This window comes from Rhineura floridana, chromosome 12 (assembly GCF_030035675.1).
Source record: "Rhineura floridana isolate rRhiFlo1 chromosome 12, rRhiFlo1.hap2, whole genome shotgun sequence".
In the NCBI taxonomy this organism is placed as follows: domain Eukaryota; kingdom Metazoa; phylum Chordata; class Lepidosauria; order Squamata; family Rhineuridae; genus Rhineura; species Rhineura floridana.
The window spans coordinates 3,302,858-3,330,656 of NC_084491.1; the positions used below are offsets into that span (position 1 = coordinate 3,302,858).

The window sequence follows — 27,799 nt, forward strand, 5'->3', positions numbered from 1 at the left end:
GGGCTCCTGCTGGGAGGAAGGGCAGGATATAAATCAAATAATAAATTAATAACTAAAATTATCTTCCCATCAGCTAGATTACTGGTTTCCCCCTCAGGTGATGTCTCCTGACCTTGCATGTGGTACAGTTTTGGCTTGACAATGTAGCTGCACCTCCCACTTAATGGCTTGTTTTGACTCTCAGGCTACTTGTTTACATTAGCCAAGTGAGAACATGCATAAGCCAATTAGCTCACCATCCCATCAAAGCTTGAGAAAGCCATAAACAATCCCACCTGACAGAGCAGAAGCATGGGACAAGCTGCATGGTTTTTCTTAACTGAATAACTTTCCCAAAGACTGCTTCTGAATACAGATAGAGTTGAAACTTCTTTTTCATCTTCTTCTAAATAATACCACAAAGCCTGTGCTTTGAGCTCTCTAAACTGCAATACCTTACAATTACAGTGTGCAAAGCAATCAGCACCCCAATAGATTGGGGATATGAGGTTTGAATTATGGGACAAAGGCCATGCACATGCCATTCCTAAGGTTCCTCATGCATCTAGATTCTTCCGGTCATATGGCAGTACACCCTATGACTCAGCAACCTCCAATAGCATCTATTGCAATTGCAATTATCTATTTTCAGCATACTAGAGCTGAAAATACCGACAGAAAGGTCATGAGTTCCTATTAATGCAGGATCTGGTTAAAGGAAAAGGAATTTCCACTCTGTCCCCATCACATCTATCTCCTTCCTAAACTTCCTGCTTCTGAGCTGTTTTCTGGGATATAAGAGAGCAGGTGGCTGGGCAGTGGACACCAAAGTCTGCCCCATCATGAAGTCTGGTGGACTTCTCCTCCTCGTGGGACTCCTCGCCCTCTGGGCTCAGCTGCCTCCTGCCTCCGGTGACCGTCCAGGTAAGAGCTTCCCTCTCCTTCTCCCTGTGCCCTTTTCCTGTGCACATGAAAGCTATCTTTTGAAAATAGCCATCTTTTGAAATTTGGGCTTCTCTGAACTTTGTAATGCAGTTCTCCATCAAAATGATGTTTACAAAACTGGATATTTTTCAAGAAAGTGTACTTAAAAATATATTAGTGAAACTCATACAAAATGCATTATATTCATGGCAGAAATGTGGTCAAAACTGCATTCAAAAAGGGATTCAGTATTATTTATTTATTTATTTATATACCGCCCCATAGCCGAAGCTCTCTGGGCGGTTTACATATGATAGTGAAGACAGCCTTTTGTGTTTCAAACTGGAGGTTATGTTCTATTTCTATTTTGGGTGCATTAACAGTTGAATCTGAAACTGCAGTTTGATATAAAATTAGTCGTTCTTATGTCCCTTCAAGTCGATTATGACTTATGGCGGCTCTATGAATCAGTGACCTCCAATAGTATCTGTCATGAACCACCCTGTTCAGATCTGGTAAGTTCAGGTCTGCGGCTTCCTTTATGGAATAAATCCATCTCTTGTTTGGTCTTCCTCTTTTTCTACTCCCTTCTGTTTTTCTCAGCATTATTGTCTTTTCTAGTGAACCCTGTCTTCTCATGATGTGTCCAAAGTATGATAACCTCAGTTTCATCATTTTAGCTTCTAGTGGTAGTTCTGGTTTAATTTATTTTAACACCCAATTATTTGTCATATTCGCAGTCCATGGTATGCGCAAAGCTCTCCTCCAACACCACATTTCAAATGAGCTGATTTTTCTTTTATCCACTTTTTTCACTGTTCAACTTTCACACCCATACATAGAGATGAGAATAGAATAGAATAGAATATTTATTGCGGTCAAAGGCCAATAAAACCTTATCATACCATTAAAACCATATTTACAAGAAATAAAACCAGCCAATCAAGGTTCATTATATAAACCATTAACAATGTTCTACGAATTGACATATCCGTGGCACAGAATTTAGCGACAGCAAACGTAATCTGGGGTTGTCGATCTTGCAGAAGATATCTTGTATAATATAGAGTGTCTCGCCCAGGTATCAATTGAATGATAGGATTGATGCTGAGCAATTGAATATCGTTATAAAAAGGACAATATAAAAGAACATGGGATACTGTCTCAATTTCCCCGATTCCGCACGGGCACAGCCTCTCTGAGCGCGGAATCCCCCGAAACCTGCCCTCACGAAGAGCTGACGGGAGCATGTCGAATCTCGCCATGGTAAAAGCTTTTCTATAGCTGATATTCAGGAGATCGCTAAGATAAGCTAAGGCTTCATCATTTCTTCCCAGTCTAGCATTAAAATCTCCTGCTAATATTAGTGTTGCATCCAGAAACTCTTGTGACAATCTGGCAATATATAGCTCAAGTTTATGGATATTACTTTTCACCCTAGCTTTTTGTCGTTGGGGGGGCATATAGGAATTTATAAGCACTATACGAGTTTGGTTTAGCACCACCAGTAATGCCATTGCAAGTTCGGGAAGATGATTTAGACATTTCACTGAAGCACTCAACGCAGTCGTAATCAGCACCGATAGACCCCCTTTGGGTCTACCACCATAAATACTCGGAGAGGCCTCTAGCGAATATGAGGAGAAACCCTTCAATTCTACAGGGTCTGTTGTCCAAGTTTCCTGCATTAAAATAATATCATATTTATCTATATAATCCAGAAATACCGGATCATTGATCTTGCTCCTCCATCCAGCGATGTTCCACGATATAAGTGAGAGATTAAATTTGCTGGGGAACTTATTTTGTCAAGATACTGTTGGCTGCGGATTAGCTTCAAATTGCCCCTTCGAGGATAGATTTGGGGCCTCAGAGACGTATAATGGGCTGGAATCAGGTGGAAGATGTATTATCGCCTCACAAGTAATTGCCGGTCTACTAACATTCGAGATTATCACTGAGGGGGGCTGAGGCCTCTCCTGAAATATCCGTTTAGGTGGTGATCCCTCTTCTTCATTCCCCAGAAATCTGACATCCGTCCAAGATGGAACAGTATTTGTATTTAAAATGATTTTCCGAGGCGGGACAGGCACTGAGGTGTGCTTTGTACATATGGCCTCCGGGAGGCGATTATGGCATGGCGAAGTTGAGGCTAATGAGGGGCAATTAATCTGAAGTTCCATTTCAACCTTTAAATGCTCAGAATCGTTCGGGGCAGTATGAGGACCAAGACCAGTATGAGTAGGCGTTTTGGGTTGTAACATCCTAGACTGCAGGTGCTTTGATAGTCTCTGCAAACAATAGATGATATCTTGTTGTGCCGTTTTAGAAAGGGCACTGAACGCATTAAAGAGACTCTCCACTTCTTCTGTAAGGAAGCTTAACAGTTCTTCATTATTACAAACCTGACTGCTCTGCTCCTGAATTAGCGGAGATGGAATATTAGATGGAAGAAGACAAGTAGGAGCAGCCACCTCAGTGGTGGAATTACACTGAGCCGATACAGGAATATCACAAACGGTTGTCAACTTCTTTAGTGTCGTTGCTAGATCTTTTTGGGGCCTTTGACTTAAGATTGTTTGTTGAATAGGGTTTAGATGACTGAGACAAACACAGAGACGATGTTGTCTGAAACAAAGATTGAGGTTCAGCTGTGTTCATGAAAAACCTTTGGATCACGATCCCTCTCCTAAGTAATGAATGTCCATTTAAGCGAAAAAAATTGGCTTTAACCCAATTTTGAAAAGTCAGCAAAATATTATCCTTCATGGTGTTACTATGTAAATATTCCACATTATGCAAATCCAAAGCTTTTACCAGCCCTGGAGCAATTGACTGAAGACGATTTATAATGTACCGTTTCCGAGCAAATTGCGTGGTAAGACAAGTTTCTCTAGGACAATTTAGTAAAACTAATTTTTGTGGAATTAATTTCAACTTCCAGGAATTTTCCATTTTTCATTTCTGAGTCCCATTAGAAGCTTCAAATGAATGTATATCCTGCTCTTGTAAGACTGTACGGGTAAGCCGAGGTGAAGTGACGGTCAGTAATGGGTCAGCTAAGGGAGTACTCTGCTGTTTGCTTTTAGTTTCCTTCGGGACAACTTCCTGGTTAGAAGAACTGTTAACCTGTTTTTTCCTAGTATTCAGTGTAGTCTCTAATATTTTAAAGATCTTAGTGAAATTCATTTTCTCAATCCTTTTAGGCTTAAAGTTCTTTATATTTTTACTTTTTTCACATTAATGATCTTTTTCGATCTACAAATGCCTTTCCTACCCTTTGGGCAACGGACAGAGTCTTGATTAGATGGACCTGCTTTGGTCACGAAATGGACAACTATTTTCTTAAATTCTTCTGCCAGGGTTGTCAATAATTTGTTGGATTCCATTAAAAAAATTTTAATGCAGGCAATCTCCCTCAATATTACACACAATCGAGGATCGCATGAGTTTTGTTCCGGCGTTTGTTGAATAACACGATTGCTAATTTTAACGTGGGGGGTTTCATTAGCTTCAGATAGTAGATGGGGACGTGACTGGGATCTACACTGCCCCACCTCCGTCGCATTTCCAAAAAGCGAAGGATTTTCTGGCATTTTATCCTTCCTTTTAAATCTCTGTTGGTTATTTAGACTTTCCGCAGACTCTAATTCAGAGGCCAGATTGTTCAAGTTGTTCAACGGAGGCTCCACCTCTCCCATATAAAGCAATCCCTTCATATCCAACGACCAATCCAGAATTGCATCATTAAGGTGTTCAACTAGCTCTGTTAAACTCCTTTCCTTATCGTCACTTTTCTTCACCTCCTTCTTCTCCTTCTCCGAGATGGTAGAAAAGAAGTAGTAATTCTTGGTTGTCTTACTCTATTCAAAGATAGCGGCAACTCCCCTTCCAGGGGAATTCCTTGCTCTTGGTACGTCTTTCTGGTACAGACCATTTTATTGTAACTTTGCCTTTAAGGATTGTCACTAAAAGTGAAAACACAGCTGCTGCGAAAAAACTCAGTAACTCATCAGCTTTCTCGATATCTTTTAGGGACACGGTTTCTTATCTTCTTATCTTCTTAGTTCAAAATATTTAGCATGGTTTAGCTTGGCACAGCAGCTCAAAAAAGCTACAGAGAAGTTTCCTACCTCTCTCTCCGAAAGCTCTTCCAAAGTTTATCAGTCTCTGGTAGTTATAAGTATCGTAAGAGGACAAAGGGAGGAGAGGTAAGCGAGATAAGCACGGGATGCCTTGCAAGCATTTATAGGCAAATTGGAGATGTTATAAGCTGTCAGGATAATTCATTTACTGGTAGTCCAGAAAAATAAGGGAGTGAGAAGAACACGTCTCTCCCCTCAGGTGGCCATCTTTTTCCTACATAGAGATGAGGAATATTATGGTCTGGATGATCCTGACTTTCGTGTTCAGTGATGCACCTTTGCATTTGAGGACCTTTTCTAGTTCTCTCACAGCTGCCCTCCCCAGTCCTAGCCTTCTTCTGACTTCTTGACTCTTGTCTCCATTTTGGTTAATGACTGTGCCAAGCTATTGATAATCCTTGACAAGTTCAATGTCCTTGTCGTCAACTTTAAAGTTACATAACTCTTCTGTCGTCATTACTTTACTCTTCTTGATGTTCAGCTGTAGTCCTGCTTTTGTGCGTTCCTCTTTAACTTTCATCAGCATTCGTTTCAAATCATTACTGGTTTCTGCTAAGAGTATGGTATTGTCTGCATATCTTAGATTATTGATATTTCTCCCTCCAACTTTTACACCTCCTTCATCTTGGTCCAATCCCTCTTTCCCTATGATACGTTCTGCATATAGATTAAACAAAGAGGGTTATAAACTACACCCCTGTCTCATGCCCTTTCCGATGGAGAACCAATCGGTTCCTCCGTATTCTGTCATTACAGCAGCCCCTTGCCCAGAGTATAGCTTGCACATCAGGACAATCAGATGCTGTGGCACCCCCATTTCTTTTAAAGCATTCCATAGTTTTTCATGATCTGCACAATGGAAGGCTTTGCTGTAATCTATAAAGCACAGGGTGATTTTCTTCTGCAATTCCTTGGTCTGTTCCATTATCCAACGTATGTTCGCAATAAGATCTCTGGTACCTCTTCCTTCCTGAATCCAACTTGGACATTTAGCATTTCTTGCTCCATAGATGGTAAGAGCCTTTGTTGTAGAATCTTCAGCAGTACTTTACTTGCATGGGATATTAAGGCAATAATTTACTCCCATGCAATCATGCTTAGAATAGGTAAACTGACCATGGGGAGGGCAACCTGGAGTGGGCATGGGAGGAGGAAGAAGGAAGAGGGAAGGGGAGGAAGAAGGGAGGAGGAAGGGAGAGAAGAGGGGAAGGAGGAGGAAAGCAGGTCTGATCATTTGTATGCTTATTGAGTTCAATGGGATTTACTCTCATGCAATCATACTTAAGATAAGTAAAACTAAACATGGGGAGGAGGGGGAGAGGAGAGGAGAGGAGTGGGAAGGAGGGAGGAAGGGAAAGGCGAGTGGAAAGAGGGGGACAGGTAAGAAGGGGATTGGAAGGGGAGGGCATAAAGGAAGGGGGAGGGGCAAAAGGGAGGTGATGGGAAGGGAGGAAGAAGTGAGGAGGAAGGGAGAGGAGAGGGGAAGTAGGAGAAAAGCAGGTCTGATCATCTTCATGCTTATTGAGTGGGATTTACTCTCATGGAATCATACTTAAGATAAGTAAAACTGACCATGGGGGAGGAGGGGGAGAGGGAGGAAGTAGATTCAAAGGGGAGGGAAGGGGATAGGAGGGAAGAGTTTGGGAGGGCAGGTTTGATCATTTGCATGCTTTTTTAGTTCAGTGGGATTTATTCCAGTGCAATCATGCTTAGGATAGGTGAAACTGACCGGGGGAGGAAAGGGACAGGAGGGCAGGAAGCAGGAGGGCAGGAGATTGGGTGGGGGGCACTGGGCAAAGGGGAAGCCCCTTTTCTTTCCAAAAGGAAAACATTGTGAACAGTATCATAGCTTTTCAGCATTTCCCCCATCTTGTTATTCTACAGCAGGCACATGTAGCCTCCCACCCAAATTGAAATGTCCCTGGTCACATCCTGGCTGTCCCTGGCCACATCCACACCAGACTTTTATTTCACTTGTGACAGTCATGGCTTCCCCCAAAGAATCCTGGGAAGTGTAGTTAGTGAAGGATGCTGACAGTTGCACCCCTCTGGCCACTGGATCTTTGTCAGGGGAATAGGAGTCTCCTCTCAGTGCCCTTCACAAACTACACTTCCCAGGATTCTTTGGGAGAAGCCTTGACTGTCTCAAGTGAAATAACGGTCTGGTCTGGGGGTGGCTCCCTGATTAGGCAAGCCCAGCAGAGGTGAGTCTGGCTTTTAGAACACTGACAGTTGGTTCTTACTGAGCATGCCTAACATTATCATTGACTCCAATGCTAAATTTCTTTAATTAATTAAAAATCAGCCAGCTTTTTTTTAACTTTTAAACTGCAGAAGGTTAAGGTCAAAGTATGGGGCAAGGTCAGTAACAGGAGTACAAGTACTCTGTGAGCAGGGCTGATCTTTAATTAATTTCAACAAAATTATGAGAACATTGACAGAAAAAAGTCCAAAAGTCTGTTTTCTCACTCTCTCTCTTTTTACACTTTGAATCTCTATTCTTTCTTACAGTTTTACGTATTGCCATGAAAATTGAGAGGGTTGTTAAGCAAGCGTTTCTGAGTTCAGGACTATAAGTTTTGTAAGGTTTTGTTTTGAAATGAGCTTATGGGAAGCATCAGAATGGCATGGGGGTATTTTCAATTTAACATTGCAAAATGCAAAAAAATTCATGCTGACTATAAGAGAGGCTGTATAATTCATTATTTTTATTTATTTATTTGATTTGTATCCTGCCCTTCCTCCCAGTAGGAGCCCAAGGGAGCAACTAGTAGAAGACATTTGTATAAAAGACTGATAATTTTCCATTCAGCTTTTTAAAAAACCTGTACACTTCTGCAGAAATGTGGAGAACCGAATTTAAGATTGGAGAAATGAGAAACTGAGAGAATCAAATTTGGCAGGCCCTTCCATCCCTACCTTCAGCTCTTGGTCAATACTCTTTGTAGCCTACCATAGAAGCAGCAGACTGAAAGATGCATCCCTTACTGGGAACAGACTGGAAATGACAGACTGGGGGTGGTGAATTAATGGATCCAATGGATGGGCCCAGCAGCGTTGCTTCCTCCTGTGTCAGGTCCTGATGCTCTTTCTGAGGTGTTGATAGGACAGAGGGATCAGTCTGGTGATAGAGTCGACATTGAACATTTTCCCCACTTAATTGTGACTCCATCATGAGTCAAGTTGAAGAACAATAGTGATGGGCAAGACATTTGATTCAGTTTGCATTTCAAGCTGAATCTATCAAATTCGCACTTTCTGAAACAGTATGAGAACACAGACATCCTTATAAATTCGTATGAATGCTTTGAAATTCTTTGAATTTTGCGATGCAGTTTGTCACCCAAACAATGTTTTGCAAGAAAACATGAGGGGAAAGTGTTCATAAAAATGAATATATGAGTGCAAATGACGTTAAAACTTCTTTAGATGATGGGGAATTTATTTATTTATTATTTGATTTATATCCCGCCCTTCCTCCCAGCAAGAGCCCAGGGCAGCTTGTCAATGGCTTGTCCAAATGTTTATTATTAGCAATTTGCACTAAAATGCTGGAGAATTTTCCTGAGGATTTAAAAAAACAAAAAAGCAAACATGAATTGCTGGAGATATGTGGAGAATTGAATTAAGTTTGGAAAAAATGAAAAACTGAGAGAAATGAAGTGGACAGATCTTAATGAACAGGTATCCTCAACTGTTGTTACATCAGGAAGGGAGTCTTGAGTCCTCTTTGACTGTAAACATTTGAAGGAAGATGGAAAACAAAGCTGGAGATGTTGTAGATCTATTCCCTATTGCAGATCATGTTTCAGCTGGCTTGTGGCTTGTGATAAGGAACTACTCCAGTCACTCTTCAGAGTCTAGAGTGGGTTCCTCAGTATCTTTCTCCATCCCGAAGTAAAAGCCTCACCCGAGGAGGAAAGATGAAGCCTTTCTGCTCCTGAGGCCTCTAAAATAAACAAATCTCAGCAGCCATTACCACAATATTTGCAGGATTATTGGGGAGAACAGGGCAAGCTCTGACTTCTAGACTGTCGCTTTTGGGTCTCTCTGGCAAATGTGGTTTCGCATGTTGAAATCAGACTTGTGGGCAGCAACAAAATTCAAATCAGTCCTGGGAAATGTCTGCCAAACTACTGGAGGGCTACCTGTCTCCACGTGTGCCCTTGCTTACATCTCCACTGGAGGCCCTTTGGGGAGTTTCTCCCCACTGTTTGATACATGAAAGACACCCTCTTTGGTGTGGGGAATGATCTCCTCACGGAGGCCCACTTGGCGCCCTTTTATTTTCATTCCATTTGTTTTATCTCGGTGGGTTTTCACTCTGGCTGGGGCTGTTGGGGGCAGGAGTCCAAGGCCGTCGGGAGGGCCACAGGCTCCCTAAAGCTGTTCCAAATGCAGGCACGGACAGCAGATTAATGTCCTGGCACTTTACGACGCTTTTTTCACCCAATGGTCTCTGTCTCTTCCACTGAGCTGATAAATTCAGGGAAGTTCATTTTGGAGACCACAAGGCAGAGCAAAAGACCACAAACCACCTCCAGTTTGGAAGGAACTTTCCCACCAGCTGATCCGCTGAGGGAGGAATTGTTTCAGATCCCATCGCCAAGCTTATAAGCTCTTTTCTCCACAGAGTTGTGCTCCCTCCCTGCAAAAACTGGGCCATGTATAGCGTTCACAGCTCGCTTCTTCTTCAACAAGTCATCCGGCGAGTGTGAGCAGTTTATTTATGGGGGCTGCCTGGGAAATGCAAACAATTTCAAGACTTTAGAGGAATGCCGTCGCACCTGTGTTGGTAAGGCACAACAAGGACAGACGTAGGACTGCTGGGTTTCTCTGTCACCTGGGTGCAAGGGAGCCACATCCCGCTGCACAGGGGGAGCTCTCTGGCCAACAGGCGTCTCTCACCCACACAGCTGTGCTCTTTTGCAGAGAAGCCTGGAAGATGCCCCCCAGAACCTCCAGGTCACGTCGGACCCTGCATAGCAAGGTGTTCAGATGACTGGGATTGCCCTGGAAAGCAGAAGTGCTGTGGTAGTTGCCCACGAGAGTGTACCTCTCCCATCTAAGGTGAGACCCCTTATTTGGTGGTGGATGGTGGGCTGGGGTGGGGGTGGGCTGGGTAGACCTCTCGTCCACTGCACAAACCACACTGATTGTGGCTAACAAAGAGTTTTGGAATCTCAACAGACTTTCCTTCTCTCCTCTGACTGCTGGATATAATGCTGCTGTTTGATATATGTATTTAGAGGTTTTATCAATAAGGCCATCAAGTCCAATTTAAAGCATCCCTGACAGGTGCCGGTTTAGCTGCCTCTTGAATGCCTCCAGTGTTGGAGAGCCCACCACCTCCCTAGGTCATAGAATCATAGACTCATAGAATCATAGAGTTGGAAGGGGCCTTGTAGGCCATCAAGTCCAACCCCTTGTTTGCAGCAGGAAATCCACAGCTAGAGCATCTCCCACAGATAGCTGTCCAGCCTCTCCTTGAAGACATCCAGCGAAGGGGATCCCACCACCTCCCTAGGCAGTCGGTTCCATTGCCAAACTGCCCTTACTGTCAAGAAGTTCCTTCTAATGTCCAATCTGAATCTACGCTCCTGCAACTTAAAACCATTAGACCTAGTCCTACCCTCTGGGGCAGCAGAGAACAAATCTGTACCCTCCTCTATTTGACAGCCCTTCAGGTACTTAAAGAGTGCAATCATGTCACCCCTCAGCCTTCTCTTCACCAGACTGAACATGCCAAGTTCCTTCAACCTTTCCTCATAAGGCTTGTTCTCCATACTGGCTATCATCCTTGTCGCCCTCTTCTGAACCCGCTCCAACTTGTCTATATCTTTCTTAAAATGAGGAGCCCAGAACTGAACGCAGTATTCCAGATGAGGCCTGACTAATATAGTGGGACTATTACTTCCCTCGACCTGGAAACTATAGCTCTGTTTATGCAGCCCAAAACCGCGTTTGCCTTTTTTGCCACAGCATCACACTGCTGGGTCATGTTCAACTTGCGATCCACTACAATTCCAAGGTCCTTCTCACATGCACGACTGCTAAGCCGGGTATTTCCCATCCTGTACCCATGCATTTTGTTTTTGTGGCCTAAATGCAGAATCTTGCATTTGTCTTTATTGAACCCAGAAACCCAGAAACCTCTCTAGGTCATGGGTTCCACTGTTGCACTGCTCTAACAGTTAGGGAGTTTTTCCTGATGTCCAGTTGAAATCTGGCTTCCTGCAGCTTGAGCCCATTATTCCGTGTCCTGCACTCTGGGATGATCGAGAAGAGGTCCTGGTCCTCCACTGTGTGGGAACTTTTCAAGTACTTGAAGAGTGCTGTCATATCTCCCCTCAGTCTTCTCTTCTCAAGACGAAACATGCCCAGTTATTTCAGTCTCTCCTCATTAAGAGTTTTGATGATGATCAATTTTAAAAGATGTCTTAAAAAAGCAAAATGAATAAAATCAGCTATTTAAAGTATACATTCTAAGCTAACGTTACAGATTAAAATACGCATGAGCTTTAAATTCTTTGGTTTCCTTGCCTAAACAAAAAATATTTAGCAGGCACCAAAAAGAATCCAGGGAAGGCGGCTGCCTAATTTCAAAGGGCAAGGAGTTCCAAAGCATGGGAGCAGCCAGCCTAAAAGATCAGCTCCTCACAAGTGCGCAACCAACATTATTCGGCACTTGTAAAAGTGCCAGTTCCACAGAACAAAGCGGTCGAGTCAGCATTTGTGAGTTAAGCTGATCCTTCAAGTAAACTGACAATGTAAACAAGGAAACACAATAATATTATACAATTTGAAGCCAAGAAGTTAGTTTAAAGGCAATGTCATATAGCAATATAGTGGGTGGTAAATGGTGCTAGTCCGACTGAGAGAAAACCTATTGAAGTTAATAGACATAGCTGACTTAAGTTAATTAATTTCCATGGGTCTATCCTGAGTAGGGCTCAGTTAAATATAACCCATTATGTTTTGAAAATCTAGTTTTAAAACAGCATAATAGCATTGTAACTGCACTGAGAAAGTGCTCAGAGTTTATTTCCTATCCTTATTGAAGGTTTGGCCTCCTTCTAACTTCCTCCAAACCATCTAGTTGCAAAACAGAGTTTTGGAATATGACTACGGATTGCCATAACCTTTCTGAAGAAAGTAATACCTGGGGACCCTGGTTTCTCTGCACATTCCTTTGAAGCAATCCAACAATATCTCAATTCGCCCAAATCAGTGCATTCAGACCTTTTGGGGCCTGAGCTGAGTCAGATTCTGACAGCCACGGATGGGTACGGGTCAGATTGGATGACCCAGAGCAGGGCCGGGCATCTGACAGGGAGAAGTGGCAGCCACAGCTCTCCTTCCTACCTGAGTGCCTCCAGCACTGATGCCCCGCAAGATCACTGCAGGTGATCCTGAAGGAAAGGGCCTTGCAAACCACCATGTCCAGTATTACTTCCTGGGCTCAAGGGCCAATGAGCCGAGGGAGCGGACCTGCTCAGAATGGACCCCGTGCTCAGTCACATTGTCTCCCTCCCCCTCCCCACTGTATGTAATTAGGCTTCTTTCAAATCCTAATTAAACATTAGCCCCGCCCCTTGACCTTATTTGGGAGTGATTCCGAGCGAGGACGGCTAGTCCCCAGGTTGACCCAGGGTGGGTCTACTGGTGGACTGGAGCCACGGGCAAATGGGGGGGCTGTGCACAAGCCCAATATTTACAATGCCATGTCCCTTGTGCCTGACACACTCTTCTTCTTCTCCTCTCCAGCTTCTCAGCTGCAGCGGACCCTGGCCGGAAACCCAGAAACATCTACAGGAGCTGATCCAGTGCAATCTGAAGACCTCACATACCTTCGCAGTGACGGCACCGGCCCTGCAAAGCTCAGCCTCCCTACCCAACCTTGGGCTTTCGCTGTCAGTGGAGCAAAGTTTGCTCCATCAGGCATCCTCTTTTCTCTTCTCTGCAATAAAGACATCTGCTCATTTGCACATTGGGCAATGTGTGTGTGTGTGTGCGTGTTTTCCTGGCTCTCCAATGTGGTTTTATTTATTTATTTATTTATTTATTTAATTTATTAGTCGCCCATCTGGCTGGTTGTCCAGCCACTCTGGGCGATGTACAAGATAAGACAATACATTAAAACATTAAAATTTAAAACCATAACAGTAAGAAACCTAACCCACCCCAAAAGCCTGCCTGAAGAGCCAGGTGTTCAAGGCCCGGCGGAAGCTTATCATAGAAGGGGCACCTTTGCTGTCCCTAGAGGGCAAGTGTGGGGACCTTTTTGGCTCCAGAAGTCACATCCTTACCAGCATCAATTTCACAGGGCAAATTTGATAGGTGGGTTTGGCAGCCCTTATGCCAAGCTTCCTTGCAGCGTTGCAAGGGTCTCCTTCTTTTTTACAGTCCTGATCTCAGAGATTCAAAAGGGGACCTTGGGGAGACTTGCACTCTAAGCCTCTGATGTTGGATGTTTAATAAGGGAGTGCAGGGATACTTGCAAAAGCTTTAAGACAGCCCCTTCAATGCCATTTGAGCCTCTGGAGGCTCAGAAGCAGAGGGCGCTGTGGTAAAGCCCTTTGTAAGAGTGCTCCACTTCTCCTCTAAGCAAGCTTGTAGAGCTGAAGGGATAGTGCCGAAGAGGGTTTAAAGGATAGTGCCTCTGAACATTTGCAGAGTGCCCTCTATGTTCTACCTGAGAGTTATCTTGTGGACCCTGGAGGTCTTACGCAGCAGTGTTCACAGGATTTAGACAGGGAAAATGAGCGCTTTCTTCTGAGTAGGTGTGGTTACTTCCTGAAAGCAGAGGGAAAAAATCTTGGCAAACCCTTTGAATTATCCTTAGAAAACAAAACTGTAGCTTTAATAAAAGTGTAGTCTTCTATTATAAAATACCTATAACAATTAAGACTGATTATTTAGACAGAAGCGGATGAAATTTGCAGACTTAGCACTTCTCCTTAGTGAATAGGGCCTGTTAAATTACAGAACAACACATGCAGACGTTTTTGTATCAGACACCTTTTATAGTTTTTTTTTAAGTATTTAAATTTTCTTTGGTATTATTGGATGAAATTTGTGGAAAATGTAGGTTTTAGGAGCTGGGGGGTCTCAGTGGGCTTGATGCAAATACTGGGATTTGTAGTCCAATCAGTGAGGGGGGCCAGAAGATTTTCCAATGTTATGTTTTTTCCATGGAAAATGTTCCATTTCATATATTAATTACTAATAATAGAATGGATGATTACAAAGCAATATTAGGGAAACTTGGCAGTTTCAAAGTTTTTGCTTTGTTTACTAAATTAAACTCATCATAAAAATTTCCAGGGCAACCTGAAGATTTTCCAATGCAAATTCTCTGACTTTGCATTGGAAATGTTTTTGCAGTTCAAACCTTTCCAGGAAAAAACCTTCCAGACTCCTCCTCCTTCCTCTGGGACCTCTGTAACAAAGAGGAGCTGCTTTGGGACTACAGAGGTGAAGGAAAGGAGGGCTTGATGGAGTGCTGGGGAATCAAATCATGCTCTTTCAGAAATAATGGGGAGACTCTCTTTCCAGGCCTTTCCAGGACAAGTCACAATGGGGGCTCCAATGGGCAACGGTAGGTCTCTGGGTTGGCCATGGCATCTTCTCCTCATACAACAAATATGGGCTTCTGTTTTTCCTCAGGAGATCAGTGCCCATCTGGGCAATCCCATCAGCTTCTAGAAGCCCCTGCTCTAGAGAAGCCGAGAGAGAGCAGGTCCTCCTCGCTTTTTACCCTCCCCAAACATACATATATATCTGAGGGCAAGTGGTCCCTCCTTCAGATTGCTGACCTCTGCTTAGCTTCAGCATCTGGTCTTCCCAGACTATGGCCCCCTCCTCAGCCTCTGGCCCTTCCCTAAGGAAGAATGGTCTCAAGGATGATTCATACTGCCCATGATGGAGCCATTCACATCTGGGGGCCTGAGGAGGGGATGTCGCTCCTAACACCTACGTGTGCGTGGAGGTGCCTGGAGGCAGATCCTCAGCTCTGCAGTTGGAGTCCTGGCATCTTCCCATTCTAATCTTGTGATTCAAAGATGCAGTTCCCAGACCTGCTTGGCTGGTCTGCCTGGAACGATGGCAGCAATTTTATTTTATTCTTAAAAGTGCTGCCTATTATTATTATCATTATTATTATTATTATTATTATTATTATTATTATTATTATTATTATTATTATTATTATTAACTACTACTACAAGTAGTAGTAGTCATTTGTTACCCAAAGGTCTCCAAGCAACTTACAACATCCTTAAAGAAAAAAAGGCCAATGTACCTTCCCTTAAAAACAGGACTATAAAACAACATGAACCCGCATTCAGTCACAGAAGACTTTGGCAGCACACTGATATGCAGAACACCATCTAATTTATTATACGGCCACGAGAGTGGCTGTATACTATAGCCAGTGTGGATTTTTCACTTGTTAAATTGAAAATACCCCCCATGCCATTCTGATGCTTCCCATAAGCTCATTTCAACACAAAACCTTGCAAGACTTGTAGTCCTGAACTCAGAAACTCTTGCTTAAGAACCTGTAAATTTTCATGGTGATACACAAAACAGTCAGAGAGAGTAGAGAGCTCAAAGTCTAAAAAGAGAGAGAGAGAGAAACCCAGATCCCTTTTGGACTTGTGAATAATGTATTTCGATCAAAGATCAGTACATAAAAAAAGCATGAGTAAACAAGATCGTATAAAATACATAAAACCATAAATGAGTAAAAAGTACAAAATTAAAACCAGCATCAGATTTCCTGTATAGGGTCATTCATCATTGTTTTCCGACAGAAACCAGCCACTCTTGCTGTAACCTGTGGGCTCCTGCCTGCCAATAAGCGCATTCAATAAAGCTCACTAGGTCAGTCCGGGGTGCTTTGTAAAATTGGGGTAATAAAAGAGTGGCGGAGATTCCGATAAAAGGTACAATACAATAAAATGGGACCGACAGTTTCCGCTTCCTCCATCCCACATGGACAGACCCTTTCGAGATAAGGTACCCTTCTATATCTTCCCTCCAGGAGGGCAGATGGGAGTACATTAAACCTGGCAGCTGTAAAAGCTCGTCTATATTTGGGAAGATTCAAATTTGTTAAGTAAACCTACCGCTATCCCTGAACTCAGGGTGCCTACCAGCAAGACGCAAATGATTTTGTAGTTCTGTATCCCAAATTTGCTGTTGGAGAGTGGTTTTTGCTTTAGCATGTCCAAGAGGGAGAAGAGCACAAGGCATAAATCCCAGATTTTGCAATTTCTCAGACAGCAAGCTTTTCCATCTTGACTGATGTGCATCAATCAGAGTCAAAGGGGCCAAACCCACAGGAGAAAAAATCAGCTTCAACTAATAATGAAGGCTAAGAATCCAAGCACGAGCTTCAGAAGAGATTAGCCCCGCTTCTAAACGAGGCAACACATGAGACACACAGCTTGGAACTCCCAGCACGGCTCTCAGAAACTTAGTCTGTGCAACTTCAAAAGGGGCAAAGTTATCATATGCACATAACTGGGCGCCATATAACATCTTTGAAATAGCCTTTGCTAGAAACACCTGGAAGGCTGAAGGCACATATTGGTCCCTCTTTGTGTAAAAGAACCGGAGCAAGACGTTTATACTCCTCTGAGCATTCCCAGTAGCATCTTTTGATTGTGCTCTCCAGGAGCCCGATGCATGGAAAATTACACCCAGATAGACATAAGATGCAACCAGTTCAATGGGGTGATTATTGATCTGCCATTTATGCTTTGTCCTCTTCCTGGAGAAGACTAAGACTGAGACTAACCGTTCTTGGGAACGGTTTCAGTTGATGCGGCCTGATGATGTGGACAAGGTGCTTGCGATGATGCAGCCAGCCACGTGTCCTCTCGACTTGCCCTTCTTGACTTATTAGAGCTTCCCGAGGGGGGTTGACCAAGCAGATCCAGGGTGTGGTCAACGCATCATTGTGGGAGGGAGTGGTTCCAGCCGGCTTGAAAGAGGTGGTGATCCTTCCACTCCTGAAGAAGCCCATCCTGGACCCATTGGTTTGTGACAACTACCGACCGATTTCAAATACCCCCTTTTTAGGGAAGGTGATTGAGAGGCTTGTGGCACAGCAATTGCAAGTATTCTTGGATGAAACAGATTATCTTGACCCATTCCAGTCTGGGTTCAGGCCTGGTTATGGGACTGAATCGGCCTTGGTATACAAAAGAGCTCCCTCTCTAGGTGATGTGTATTTTTCAACAAGATGTTGGAGGACTAGGCCCTGGTCTACAGCAGATCGCCTTGACTTGAAACCAGCCTGTTCATCTCCTAATATGTTTTTAGTAGCTTCTCATATAAATGGCTGGCATATAATTTACTAATAATTCACTAATAAGCAAAAAAACCTTGCGGTTTAGGAACGTACCTATAGCCCACAGATATTTCTATCAAACTTTAAAAAGCAGGGAAATTGGGCAGCTATAGTGAATGCACCAGGGGAGCAGGAGACCTGAGATATTGTACTGCCCTACAAATTTGTCAAAATGGAAACACAACTTGGGTTGGTCTTTCACAGTCCAATCCACTTGCTGTGTAGCTTGCAAAAAGTCCGATCCCGACTTATGTCGACCCTATGAATAGGGTTTTCATGGTAAATGGTATTCAGAGGTTGTTTTACCATTGCCTTCCGCTGAGGCTGAGGCAGTGATTGGCCCAAGGTCACCCAGTGTCGTATCCAGGTTGGGACTCAGGAACCAGACCAGTTGGTGAAAGCAATTCAGTTTTTATTAAAGTAATATCCAGACAAAGACTACCCCTTCTCATGAAGTTTCACTACAAAACATAACCTGCGACTTGAAAGAGAGCTGACAGAACAAGGAACCACTATTCCCCCTGTCCCTTAAGAAGGGGGCAATCGAGCGTGAATTCTCTCACTCCGCCTCAAAGTGCTCTCATCCACTCCCCTCCTCTCCCCCTTCTTTTGTTGTCTCTTTTGCTGTCTCCTTGTACGTGGTGAAGGAGGTGCTACTGCCCCCTCCCCTTCTGAGGACTCTGATTCAGGTATGGGGAAAGCAGGGGGGCAAGGCCTAAACCGTCTGGCTGCTTCTCTTTGCTTTTCCCTGGATCAGGAGGAGGCTGGATTCCCCCTTGCCCTCCCTCCTTCTCCAACTGCTCTAAGCTCGAAGGGAGAGGGTGTGTGGAAAACTCCTGGGAAGGATATGTTTCTGTGGGACATTCAAGGTCTTTGCTGCCAGACAGTTCTATCTCTGAGATTCCCTCCCCCTCCTCTGCGTCTTCTTCACATGGCTCTGGCCAAATGACCCCCTCCCTCTCTTCATCTTCTGAAACATCAGGGCCCCAATCCTGCATCCCGACACCCAGTGAGCTTCATGGACGTGGGGGGATTTGAGCCCTGGTCTCCCAGGTCATAGTCCAACACTGACCTGGGGGAGGGGCAGTGAGGGGAGGGGAAGGGGAGGAGATTGGGTGGGTGGGTGGGCACTGGGCAGAAGGGAAGCCCCTTTCCTTTCCAAAAGGAAAACATTATGAACAGTATCATTGCTTTTCATCATTTCCCCCACGTTTTTATTCTACAGCAGGGACATGTAGCCTCCCACCCAAATTTAAACCAAAGCTGTCCCCGGCCACATCCACACCAGGCCTCTATTTCACTTTGGACAGTCATGGCTTCTCTCAAAGAATCCTGGGAACTGTAGTTAGTGAAGGGTGCTGAGAGGAGACTCCTATTCCCCTGACAGAGCTCCAGTGGCCAGACTGGTTTAACAGTCAGCCATTCTGATTGAAGGTCTGTGAGGGGTGTGGTGTAGTGGTTAAGGTGTTGGACTACGACCTGAGGGTTTGAATCTCCACATAGCCATGAAGCGCACTGGGTGACCTTGGGCCAGTCACTGCCTCTCAGCCTCATGAAAACCCTATTCATAGGGTCGCCATAAGTCGGAATTGACTTGAAGGCAGTACATTTACATTTTTATCTTATTTCTATACAGTAACCATTGTGATACTTCTGTTTGTCCCTATGTACTAGTCGCTGTATAGTTGCATTTGGGGTTCTAACCGTGTTTCAATCTCCTTTTGCTTTTGCTTTCCTTCTCTCTTTAACCATTTGAAGAGTTTCTCCAGTCATCCATTGAGGTCTTTCTCTCTTTTTAATGAGAGGTATTGTCTTTTTGCGTTCTTCCCTGATAATGTCTCTGACTTCACTCCATAGTTCTGGTTCTCTCTCAACTAAGTTTAAAGCCTCAAATCTGTTCCTTATGTGATCTTTATATTCTTCTAGGATGTTGTTTAAATTGTATTTTGGCATTATGATTGCTTTGTTGTTGTTCTTTAGCTTTACTCTGATTTTCAATATGACCAGTTCATGATCTGTACCGCAGTCTGCTCCTGGTCTTGTTTACGCAGAAAGTATGGAACTTCTCCATCTTCTGCTGCCAAGTATACAATCAGTTTGATTATATCAATTTATGCCCAAGCAAAACAGCAACCTCAGGCAGGAGTCTACCATCACAAGCTGAAAGGTGGTCCACCACAGGTACGAGACCATGTATTGTTGGCTAACAAGGGTGAAAGAGGCAGGAGGAAACTTTCTACTGTGAAGCCAACCACCTGTCTGTTTGATCCTTGCCCTTCGTGGCTCATTTTGGGCTGCAAAGAGAGACTGAGGGAAGGGATCAAGGCAGTGGTGAATGCTTCCTTGGAAGAGGGTGCAATGCCATCAGCCCTCAAGGAGGCAGTAATAAAGCCCATCTTGAAGAAGTCCTCCTTGGATCCCCAAGAGTTGAATAACTTTCGCCCAGTCTCTAATTTACCTTTCTTGGGCAAGGTGATTAAGCGAGTGGTGGCCAAACAGTTACAGACACACTTGGATGAAGCAGATTATCTCGATCCATTCCAATCGGGCTTCAGGACTGGACATGGAACTGAAACAGCCTTGGTCGCCCTGGTGGATGAGGGGAGAATATACATTCCTCGTCCTCCTGGATCTCTCAGCGACTTTTGATACCGTCGACCACGGTATCCTTTTGGATCGCCTGGGGGGAATGGGAATAGGGGGCACTGTTTTACGGTGGTTCCGTTCCTATCTCTCAGACAGGCATCAACGGGTAGCATTGGGGGATGAGGTTTCAGACCCTTGGCCTCTCAATTGTGGAGTGCCACAGGGTTCTATCCTCTCCCCCATGCTATTTTACATCTATGTAAAGCTGCTGGAGGCCATCATCAGGAGATTTGGGTTGCAGTGCCACCAATATGCGGATGACACTCAGCTCTATCTCTCGTTTAAGTCCTCACCAGAGTTGGCTGTGGATACCATTTCCAAGTGCCTGAGGTCCGTAAGTGAATGGATGGGAGGAAATAGGCTGAAACTGAACCCCGACAAGATCGAGGTGCTGCTCGTGGGCAACAAGAGAAGGCTAGGAGATATAGACCTGGTGTTTAATGGGGTAAGATTGCCCCTGAAGGACCAGGTCCGCAGCCTCGGGGTCATTCTTGACTCCCAGCTGTCCATGGAGGCTCAGGTTTTGGCAGTGAGCCGGGCAGCTTGGTATCAATTGCTTCTAATACAGAGGTTGCGACCCTACCTTCCTGTCCATCTGCTCCCACAGGTGGTACATGCCCTGGTCTCCTCTCGCTTAGACTACTGTAATGCGCTCTACGTTGGGTTACCCTTGAAAATGGTCCGGAAATTACAGCTGGTACAGAATGCGGCGGCACGTTTGATCAAGAACAGCCGTCGCCGTGATCATATCACTCCGGTATTAGGAGAACTACACTGGCTACCAGTTGTTTACCGGGCCCAATTCAAGGTGTTGGTGTTAACCTTTAAAGCCCTATATGGTTTTGGCCCAGTTTATCTGACGGAGCGCCTACAGCATCACCAAGTACGCCGCCTGACGAGATCAGCCACATAAGACCTCCTCTCGGTCCCACCAGTTAAAACAGCTAGACTGGTGCAGACCAGAGAGAGGGCTTTTTCGATTGTGGCTCCCATCCTCTGGAATAGGATGTATTCATTCTATTTATGTACGTCACCTAGAATGGCCGTTGACTCGGCCAGATAGGCAAATCAGAAATAAAATTTATTTATTATTATTATTATTTCTGAAAAGTGGGAATCCACTGTCTATACTGTGGTTGGGAAGAGCCCACAAATTCCAAAGTCAAGTCAATTGTACAAAGTCAAGAATTGTGAAACAGGACAAGCCAAAATGGTCCATAGGAATCTGATGCTGTGAGTTAGGTTAATGCCCTTGAACCCAGAGGGGAGGGAATCCTTGCATGATGACAGTCAAAGTGATTGCACATCCACAGGGTTTTTTCAGGAGGATGTGATAACTCGGGCAGCTGCATGGGTAAGCCAGGTTTCTCATTGTGGCTCCCGTAGAGGTACTGGAGCGTTGCAGAGAGTGGATTACAGTATGGGGGAAGGAGTCTATTCTTACCTCAGTGGAGATGGAAGATCACAATGTTCTGACTCACAGAGTTTGAGGAAACAAGGGTCCAGATGTTCCAAGCCTGCATCTGGCATCCACCAAAGGGGGGCACCGGTTCCTGATATCCTGCCACCAGTGTCAGGCATCCAGGCTATCAAAACAAAGATTGGAAGACTGGTTATGCCAGTAAAGAGGTTGCTTTACAATATGGTTCATCTTAAGAAATAAGTACTGATGTTGTGTAAACAGTGGGAAATCCCTGGCATTTGAATACCCCCCCAATCCCGCTCATATATAGGAGATGTAAATGAATACGGGTTGCTGGTAAAGAACATATCATTAACAAAATGAGCTAAGCTGTGCAGAGTGTAGGCCGCATCTCACTTACGTAAGTGGGCTGGGGGAGGCAGCTGACCCTCATCACTTCTGAACCCTTGAGAGGGCAGTTCTCCCACTCAGAGGGGATGGTGATCCCTGCCTTACCTAGTTCACAGGTTATTCCCTACTGATAGCAATGTCCCTTGGTGTGCACTCGGTCCAGTGTTGACAAAACGTTCTGTACAGAAAGGTTTTGGTGAAAGTTGAGAGGGGAGAATGGAAGAGGGTAAAAACTGTTCAGTTTATGGTTTTTCTTTACCCCAAAAGTTTTGAATTTCACCACAGTCCCTTATTCAGAGCCTTGTACTTTTGTCCCGGTCCCTGGAAAAGGGAGTAGAAGGCCATGCAGCCCTGGCGTAGGGCTTTGCCACCACACCAAAGAAGACTCGTGACACAGTTGTGGAATAATGTTATATTTATTTATTTAAAATATAACAACGGTAGATTCTATCCAATTTTCTGCCAATTACCAAATTAAACCTACTTCGGGCAGGTGAGGCTACCTAACTGAGAGGGATTTATCCCTCCAGTTCCCTGAGCATGTCAGTCTCTACAGACCATGACTCCCTAGCAAAGTATGTGGGTGCGATTATCCCTCCTTGCCAGTAGAGCCAATCACGTGTTTCCAACCTCCGCACCACAGCCCCACCATACAGGCGCTCACCCTGATACACAAGTTGGTCCCACAAGGACACCCCCAAGATCCCCACCAGCCACACCTGACTGGCGGTTCCCTAGTGAGTGCCCTTTAATACAATGCCTCAGTCACCTATTTTGTACCCCCACCTTCCTCACCTGCCCAAATTCCATGCCAGCTAAAGCGGAACAACCCGACTCCCCCCTTAAGGCCAATTGAATCAAATCCCAGCAGTATGGAGTAGGCAAAACGAAAGGGATGTTGAAATTATTATTATTATTATTTATTTATTTATTCGATTTATATACCGCCCGACTAGCAATAGCTCTCTGGGCGGTGAACACAGAAATCAGAATCCTCCCCCCCCAAATCCTACTCAGCCCCAACTGGCGACTAGCAAAGCCCATACTGACTGGAGGGGGGGGAGCCGTAAGGCAAAGAGTGGCAAGATTCAAGGGGGGAGCTGGCTTATAAGCCCTGCTCCTCCCTTCCACAGATTGGCCCAGGGGGGCCATGTGACAAAATTTTGAACCCTTCGAGAATGTTCCCGAGCCTTCTGCAAAGGCTGGGTGGCGGCAAACACGCCCCTGCTTTGGCGGGAATGCCATTCCCCTTGTACTCTTGTTAACAGAGTTTTTTGTTTTGTTTTAATGACTGGCTTGTCTGTCATTGGGAAGCAACTGAGAAAACCAGCAGAAGGAAGCCGGTTACACCTGCAGGGGCTTTTTTGCAAGAATGCCCTCCCCACAGAGAAGCCGCTTGTCAAGGAGCACCACGCAGAATCAAAGCCACCCACTTTTGGTTAGGGGGAGGGGTGAAGGAAATGCACCCTGTCCTCCCCCCTCCAAATGGCATGTGGGACAAGCGGCCCTTGGGTTGGCCCTGGATGGGTTGGCCTGATTCAGGCCCACCTTCAGGGCCACAGGGCAGATTGGGGTGGGCGTCTGTGCACAGCCCTAATGATTATTCTCTGCCCTGGGACCTCATGGTGAAGGTCCATGAGGATCTAAACATGGGTCCATTTCCAGCGCTTTTTCACTTGCTGTACCTACGGCAATTTTATTGCCTGGTTTGAAATCCGGCACATCACACAGATCGTGCATGCCAAGTTTCCAGGTATTAGTTCAACAGATGGCATTTTTAAAAACAGCAACAGAATTTTGATGTTTATAAATGGTGGGACTGTTTTCTTTTTTAAAATTTTTGCTACTTGCTCCCATGCTCCTTTAATAATCCTGGGCAATCAGCATATTGAGAAAACACAAATTCAATACTAGCACAGTAAACCGCATGATAGAGCACAGAACTAAAGAAAAAATAAGGCAAACCCTCAAATGCACAGATAGGTCTAACCACCAGAGATCTTGAAAGGCCTGGAAGAACAGAAAAATCTTCACGAAACAGCCTTGAGATCAAAGGGTCTTTGTGATGAATTCTTTACCAAGGAGTTGATGAGAGAGAAACCTTGTTGTTGTTATGTGCCTTCGATCTCGACCCATGGAGACCCTATATAATGTCAAATGCCTAGCCCGGTGCCCAGCACAAGACATATTAAGTTCGGAATGTCAAAAGGCAATGAACACTGTTGGTGGTGAAGAAATTAAAGGTTTATTAGAGCAGCATTTCCAAACAGCTAAAATGAAACTAGACAGCTAGCAGTCTCTGCCTGCCTCCACTGTCTTACACTCTTCACTGGCTGGAAACCTCCCTACAGCACACTGAAGATTCTTGCCTGGCAGGGCTTGAGTCTTCAGTCTTCTTCTTGATGTTGCTTCTTGATGATGCTTCAAGGTTGCGTCAGGCCCCTGGAGGCTTAATCTCCCTGTTTTTGGGGTCCCCAAAAGCCCCCTTGGAGGGGCAACATATACCTATTAGATCATTATATTAGATCATTATATACCCAGTCAATCACTATGGTCTGCAGGTGAGGGCCTCCTGCAGATATCACCTTATCAGGAAGTCTGTTCCGTACAACATAGGAAACAGACATTTAATGTGGTGGCACCTACCCTGTGGAATTCCCTCCCCTTAAATATTAGCCAGGCGCCATCTCTGTTATCTTTTCGGCGCCTCCTGAAGACCTTCCTCTTTCAACAAGCCTTTTAAGTTGAGACCTTATCCCAATCTGCTTCTGTGTTGGAATTGCTTTTTAATACGTTTTTAAACCTTTTTTAAAAAACAATATGTTTTTAACATTTTTTAAAAGATGTCTTGAAATGTTTAAGATGTTTTGTTTTAATGTATTTTAAAGTCTGTTTTTATGATGTTTTGAAGTGTTTTTAGTGCTTTTGTTTGCCTCTCTGGGCTCCTGCTGGGAGGAAGGGCAGGATATAAATCAAATAATAAATTAATAACTAAAATTATCTTCCCATCATTTAGATTGCTGGTTTCCCCCTCAGGTGATGTCTCCTGACCTTGCATGTGGTACAGCTTTGGCCTGACAATGTAGCTGCACCTCCCACTTAATGGCTTGTTTTGACTCTCAGGCTACTTGTTTACATTAGCCAAGTGAGAACATGCATAAGCCAATTAGCTCACCATCCCGTCAAAGCTTGAGAAAGCCATAAACAATCCCACCTGACAGAGCAGAAGCATGAGACAAGCTGCATTATTTTGGTTAACTGAATAACTTTCTCAAAGGCTGTTTCTGAATACAGAGTTGAAACTTCTCTTTCAACTTCTTCTAAACAATATCACAAAGCGATGGGGGAAATTCCCATCAGACTCTTGTTATATGACTATGGCTATGACAGCAAGATCATCATGGGATACTGATAATGGATGAATGGATACTAAAACCACTGGATTTAACAGGACTATTGAAGATGGAAGATGGAATTAATATTGATAATGGAAGAATGGTTGTGGAAATTATTGGACTTGGCAGATTTGACGAGATGGATTAATTGATATGTTTGCTTGGACTATGGTTATGACAACAATATTATTATGGGATACTGATAACGGAAGAATGGCTACTGAAATTACTGGACTTAACAGGATTATTGAAGATGGGAGAAGGAATTAATATAGATAAAGGAAGAATGGCTATTGAAATTATTGGGCCTAACAGATTTGAATTAGATGGATTAAGCAATATGTTTATTTGGAGAAAAATTGAAAGATATATCTCTCAAGGAATTGAAACCTCTCTTGGACTTTTTGTGGAAAGAATAAAATAATGTTTATGAGATTTGATGATTAATTAAGATAACTACTGGAGGAAAGTGATTTTATAATATAATTTTAGAGATAGGATTGTTATATATTGTAGACCTATAACTGATCTGCGACAAATCGGAAGTCAACATTCTATTTTATTGTTTAATTGTTTTTGTTTTGTTTTGTTTCTTGTCTTTGAAAATCTGAATAAATATTAATGATAAAAAAAATAAACAATATCACAAATCCTGTGCTTTGAGCTCTCTAAACTGCAATACCTTATAATTACGGTGTGCAAAGCAATCAGCACCCCAACAGATTTGGGATATGAGGTTTGAATTATGGGACAAAGGCCATGCACATGCCATTCTTCAGCTTCCTCATGCATCTAGATTCTTCCGGTCATATGGCAATACACCCTATGACTCAGCGACCTCCAATAGCATCTTTTGCTATTGCAATCATCTATTGCATCTTCAGAATACTAGAGCTGAAAATACCGACAGAAAGGTCATGAGTTCCTATTAATGCAGGATCTGGTTAAAGGAAAAGGAATTTTCACTCTGTCCCCATCACATCTATCTCCTTCCTGAACCTCCTGCTTCAGAAATTCCCCGTTGGAGCTGTTTTCTGGGATATAAGAGAGCAGGTGGCTGGGCAGTGGACACCAAAGTCTGTCCCATCATGAAGTCTGGTGGCCTCCTCCTCCTCATGGGACTCCTCGTCCTCTGGGCTCAGCTGCCTCCTGCCTCCGGTGACCGTCCAAGTAAAAGCATCCCTCTCCTTCTCCCTGCGCCCTTTTCCTGCACACATGAAAGCTATATTTTGAAAATAGCCATCTTTTGAAATTTGGACTTCTCTGAACTTTGCAATGCAGTTCTTCATCAAGATGATGTTTACAAAACTGGATATTTTTCAGGAAAGTGTACTTAAAAATATATTAGTGAAAATCATACAAAATGCATTATATTCATTGCAGAAACCGCATTCAAAAAGGTTTTCAGTATTATTCACTAATAGGCAAAAAACCTTGATTTTTTTCTTATCTGCTTTTTTTCACTGTCCAACTTTCACACCAATACATAGAGATCGTGAATACCATGGTCTGGATGATCCTGACTTTAGTGTTCAGTGATACACCTTTGCATTTGAGGACCTTTTCTAGTTCTGTCATAGCTGCCCTCCCCAGTCCTAGCTTTCTTCTGATTTCTTGACTCTTGCCTCCATTGTGGTTAATGACTGTGCCGAGGTATTGATAATCTTTGACAAGTTCAATATCCTCACTGTCAACTTTAAAGTTACATAAATCTTCTGTTGTCATTACTTTAGTCTTCTTGATATTCAGCTGTAGTCCTGCTTTTGTGCTTTCCTCTTTAAATTTCATCAGCATTCGTTTCAAATTATTGCTGGTTTCTGCTAGTAGTGTGGTATTGTCTGCATAACAGATTATTGATATTTCTCCCTCCAATTTCCACACCTCCTTCATCTTCGTCTAGTCCCTCTTTCTCCATAGATCAAACAAATAGGGTGGTAAAATACACCCCGTCTGACGCCCTTTCTGATGGAGAATCAATCAGTTTCTCCCTATTTTGTCCTCTTGTCCAGAGCATAGGTTGTTTATCAGGACAGATTTCCTTCTGAAATTCCTTGATCCATTCCATTATTTAATGTATGTTTGCCATATGATATCTCGTACCTCTTCCCTTACTAAATCGAGCTTGGACATCTGGCATTTCTGTGGCCCTTTGTTTAGTTTTTCATATTTCTTGACAGATTTTTGTCAAAATTTGGAAAGATTCAGTCTCAGTAGCTTGTAGCAACTCTATTGGTATGCCATCTGTTCCTGGTGATTTGTTTCTTCCAAGCATTTTAAGAGCAGCTTTCACCTCACATTCTAACTTTTCTGGTTCTTCATTATATGGTTCCTCCATGAATGAGTCTGTCATCCTTGCATCTCTTTTATATAATTTTTCAGTGTATTGCTTCCATCTTCCTTTTATTTCATCTCAGTCAGTCAGTGTGTTCCCCTGTTGATTATTCAACATCCCTACTCCTGATTTAAATTTCCCTTTCATTTCTCTAATCTTTTGGGATAGGGCTCTTGTTCTACCCTTTTTGTTGTCCTCTTCTAT

General features: G+C 43.8%; 1 protein-coding gene across 1 annotated transcript; it reads left to right on the forward strand.

Annotated features, from left to right (window-relative positions):
• Positions 1 to 762: 762 nt before the first annotated feature.
• On the forward strand, positions 763 to 13,041 carry LOC133368699 (protease inhibitor 1-like). Its single transcript, XM_061593238.1, has 4 exons — positions 763 to 903; positions 9,682 to 9,843; positions 9,981 to 10,118; positions 12,816 to 13,041. Exons 1-3 carry the CDS (start codon positions 822 to 824, stop codon positions 10,115 to 10,117), a joined length of 381 nt encoding a protein of 126 aa, XP_061449222.1. The 5' UTR covers positions 763 to 821; the 3' UTR covers position 10,118; positions 12,816 to 13,041.
• Positions 13,042 to 27,799: the final 14,758 nt, after the last annotated feature.

Coding starts and splice junctions, on each gene's coding strand:
- LOC133368699 (XM_061593238.1), top strand. CDS start 822: ATGAAGTCTGGTGGACTTCTCCTCCTCGTGGGACTCCTCGCCCTCTGG. Junction 904..9,681: donor TGCCTCCGGTGACCGTCCAG/GTAAGAGCTTCC, acceptor TTTTCTCCACAG/AGTTGTGCTCCCTCCCTGCA. Junction 9,844..9,980: donor ATGCCGTCGCACCTGTGTTG/GTAAGGCACAAC, acceptor GCTCTTTTGCAG/AGAAGCCTGGAAGATGCCCC.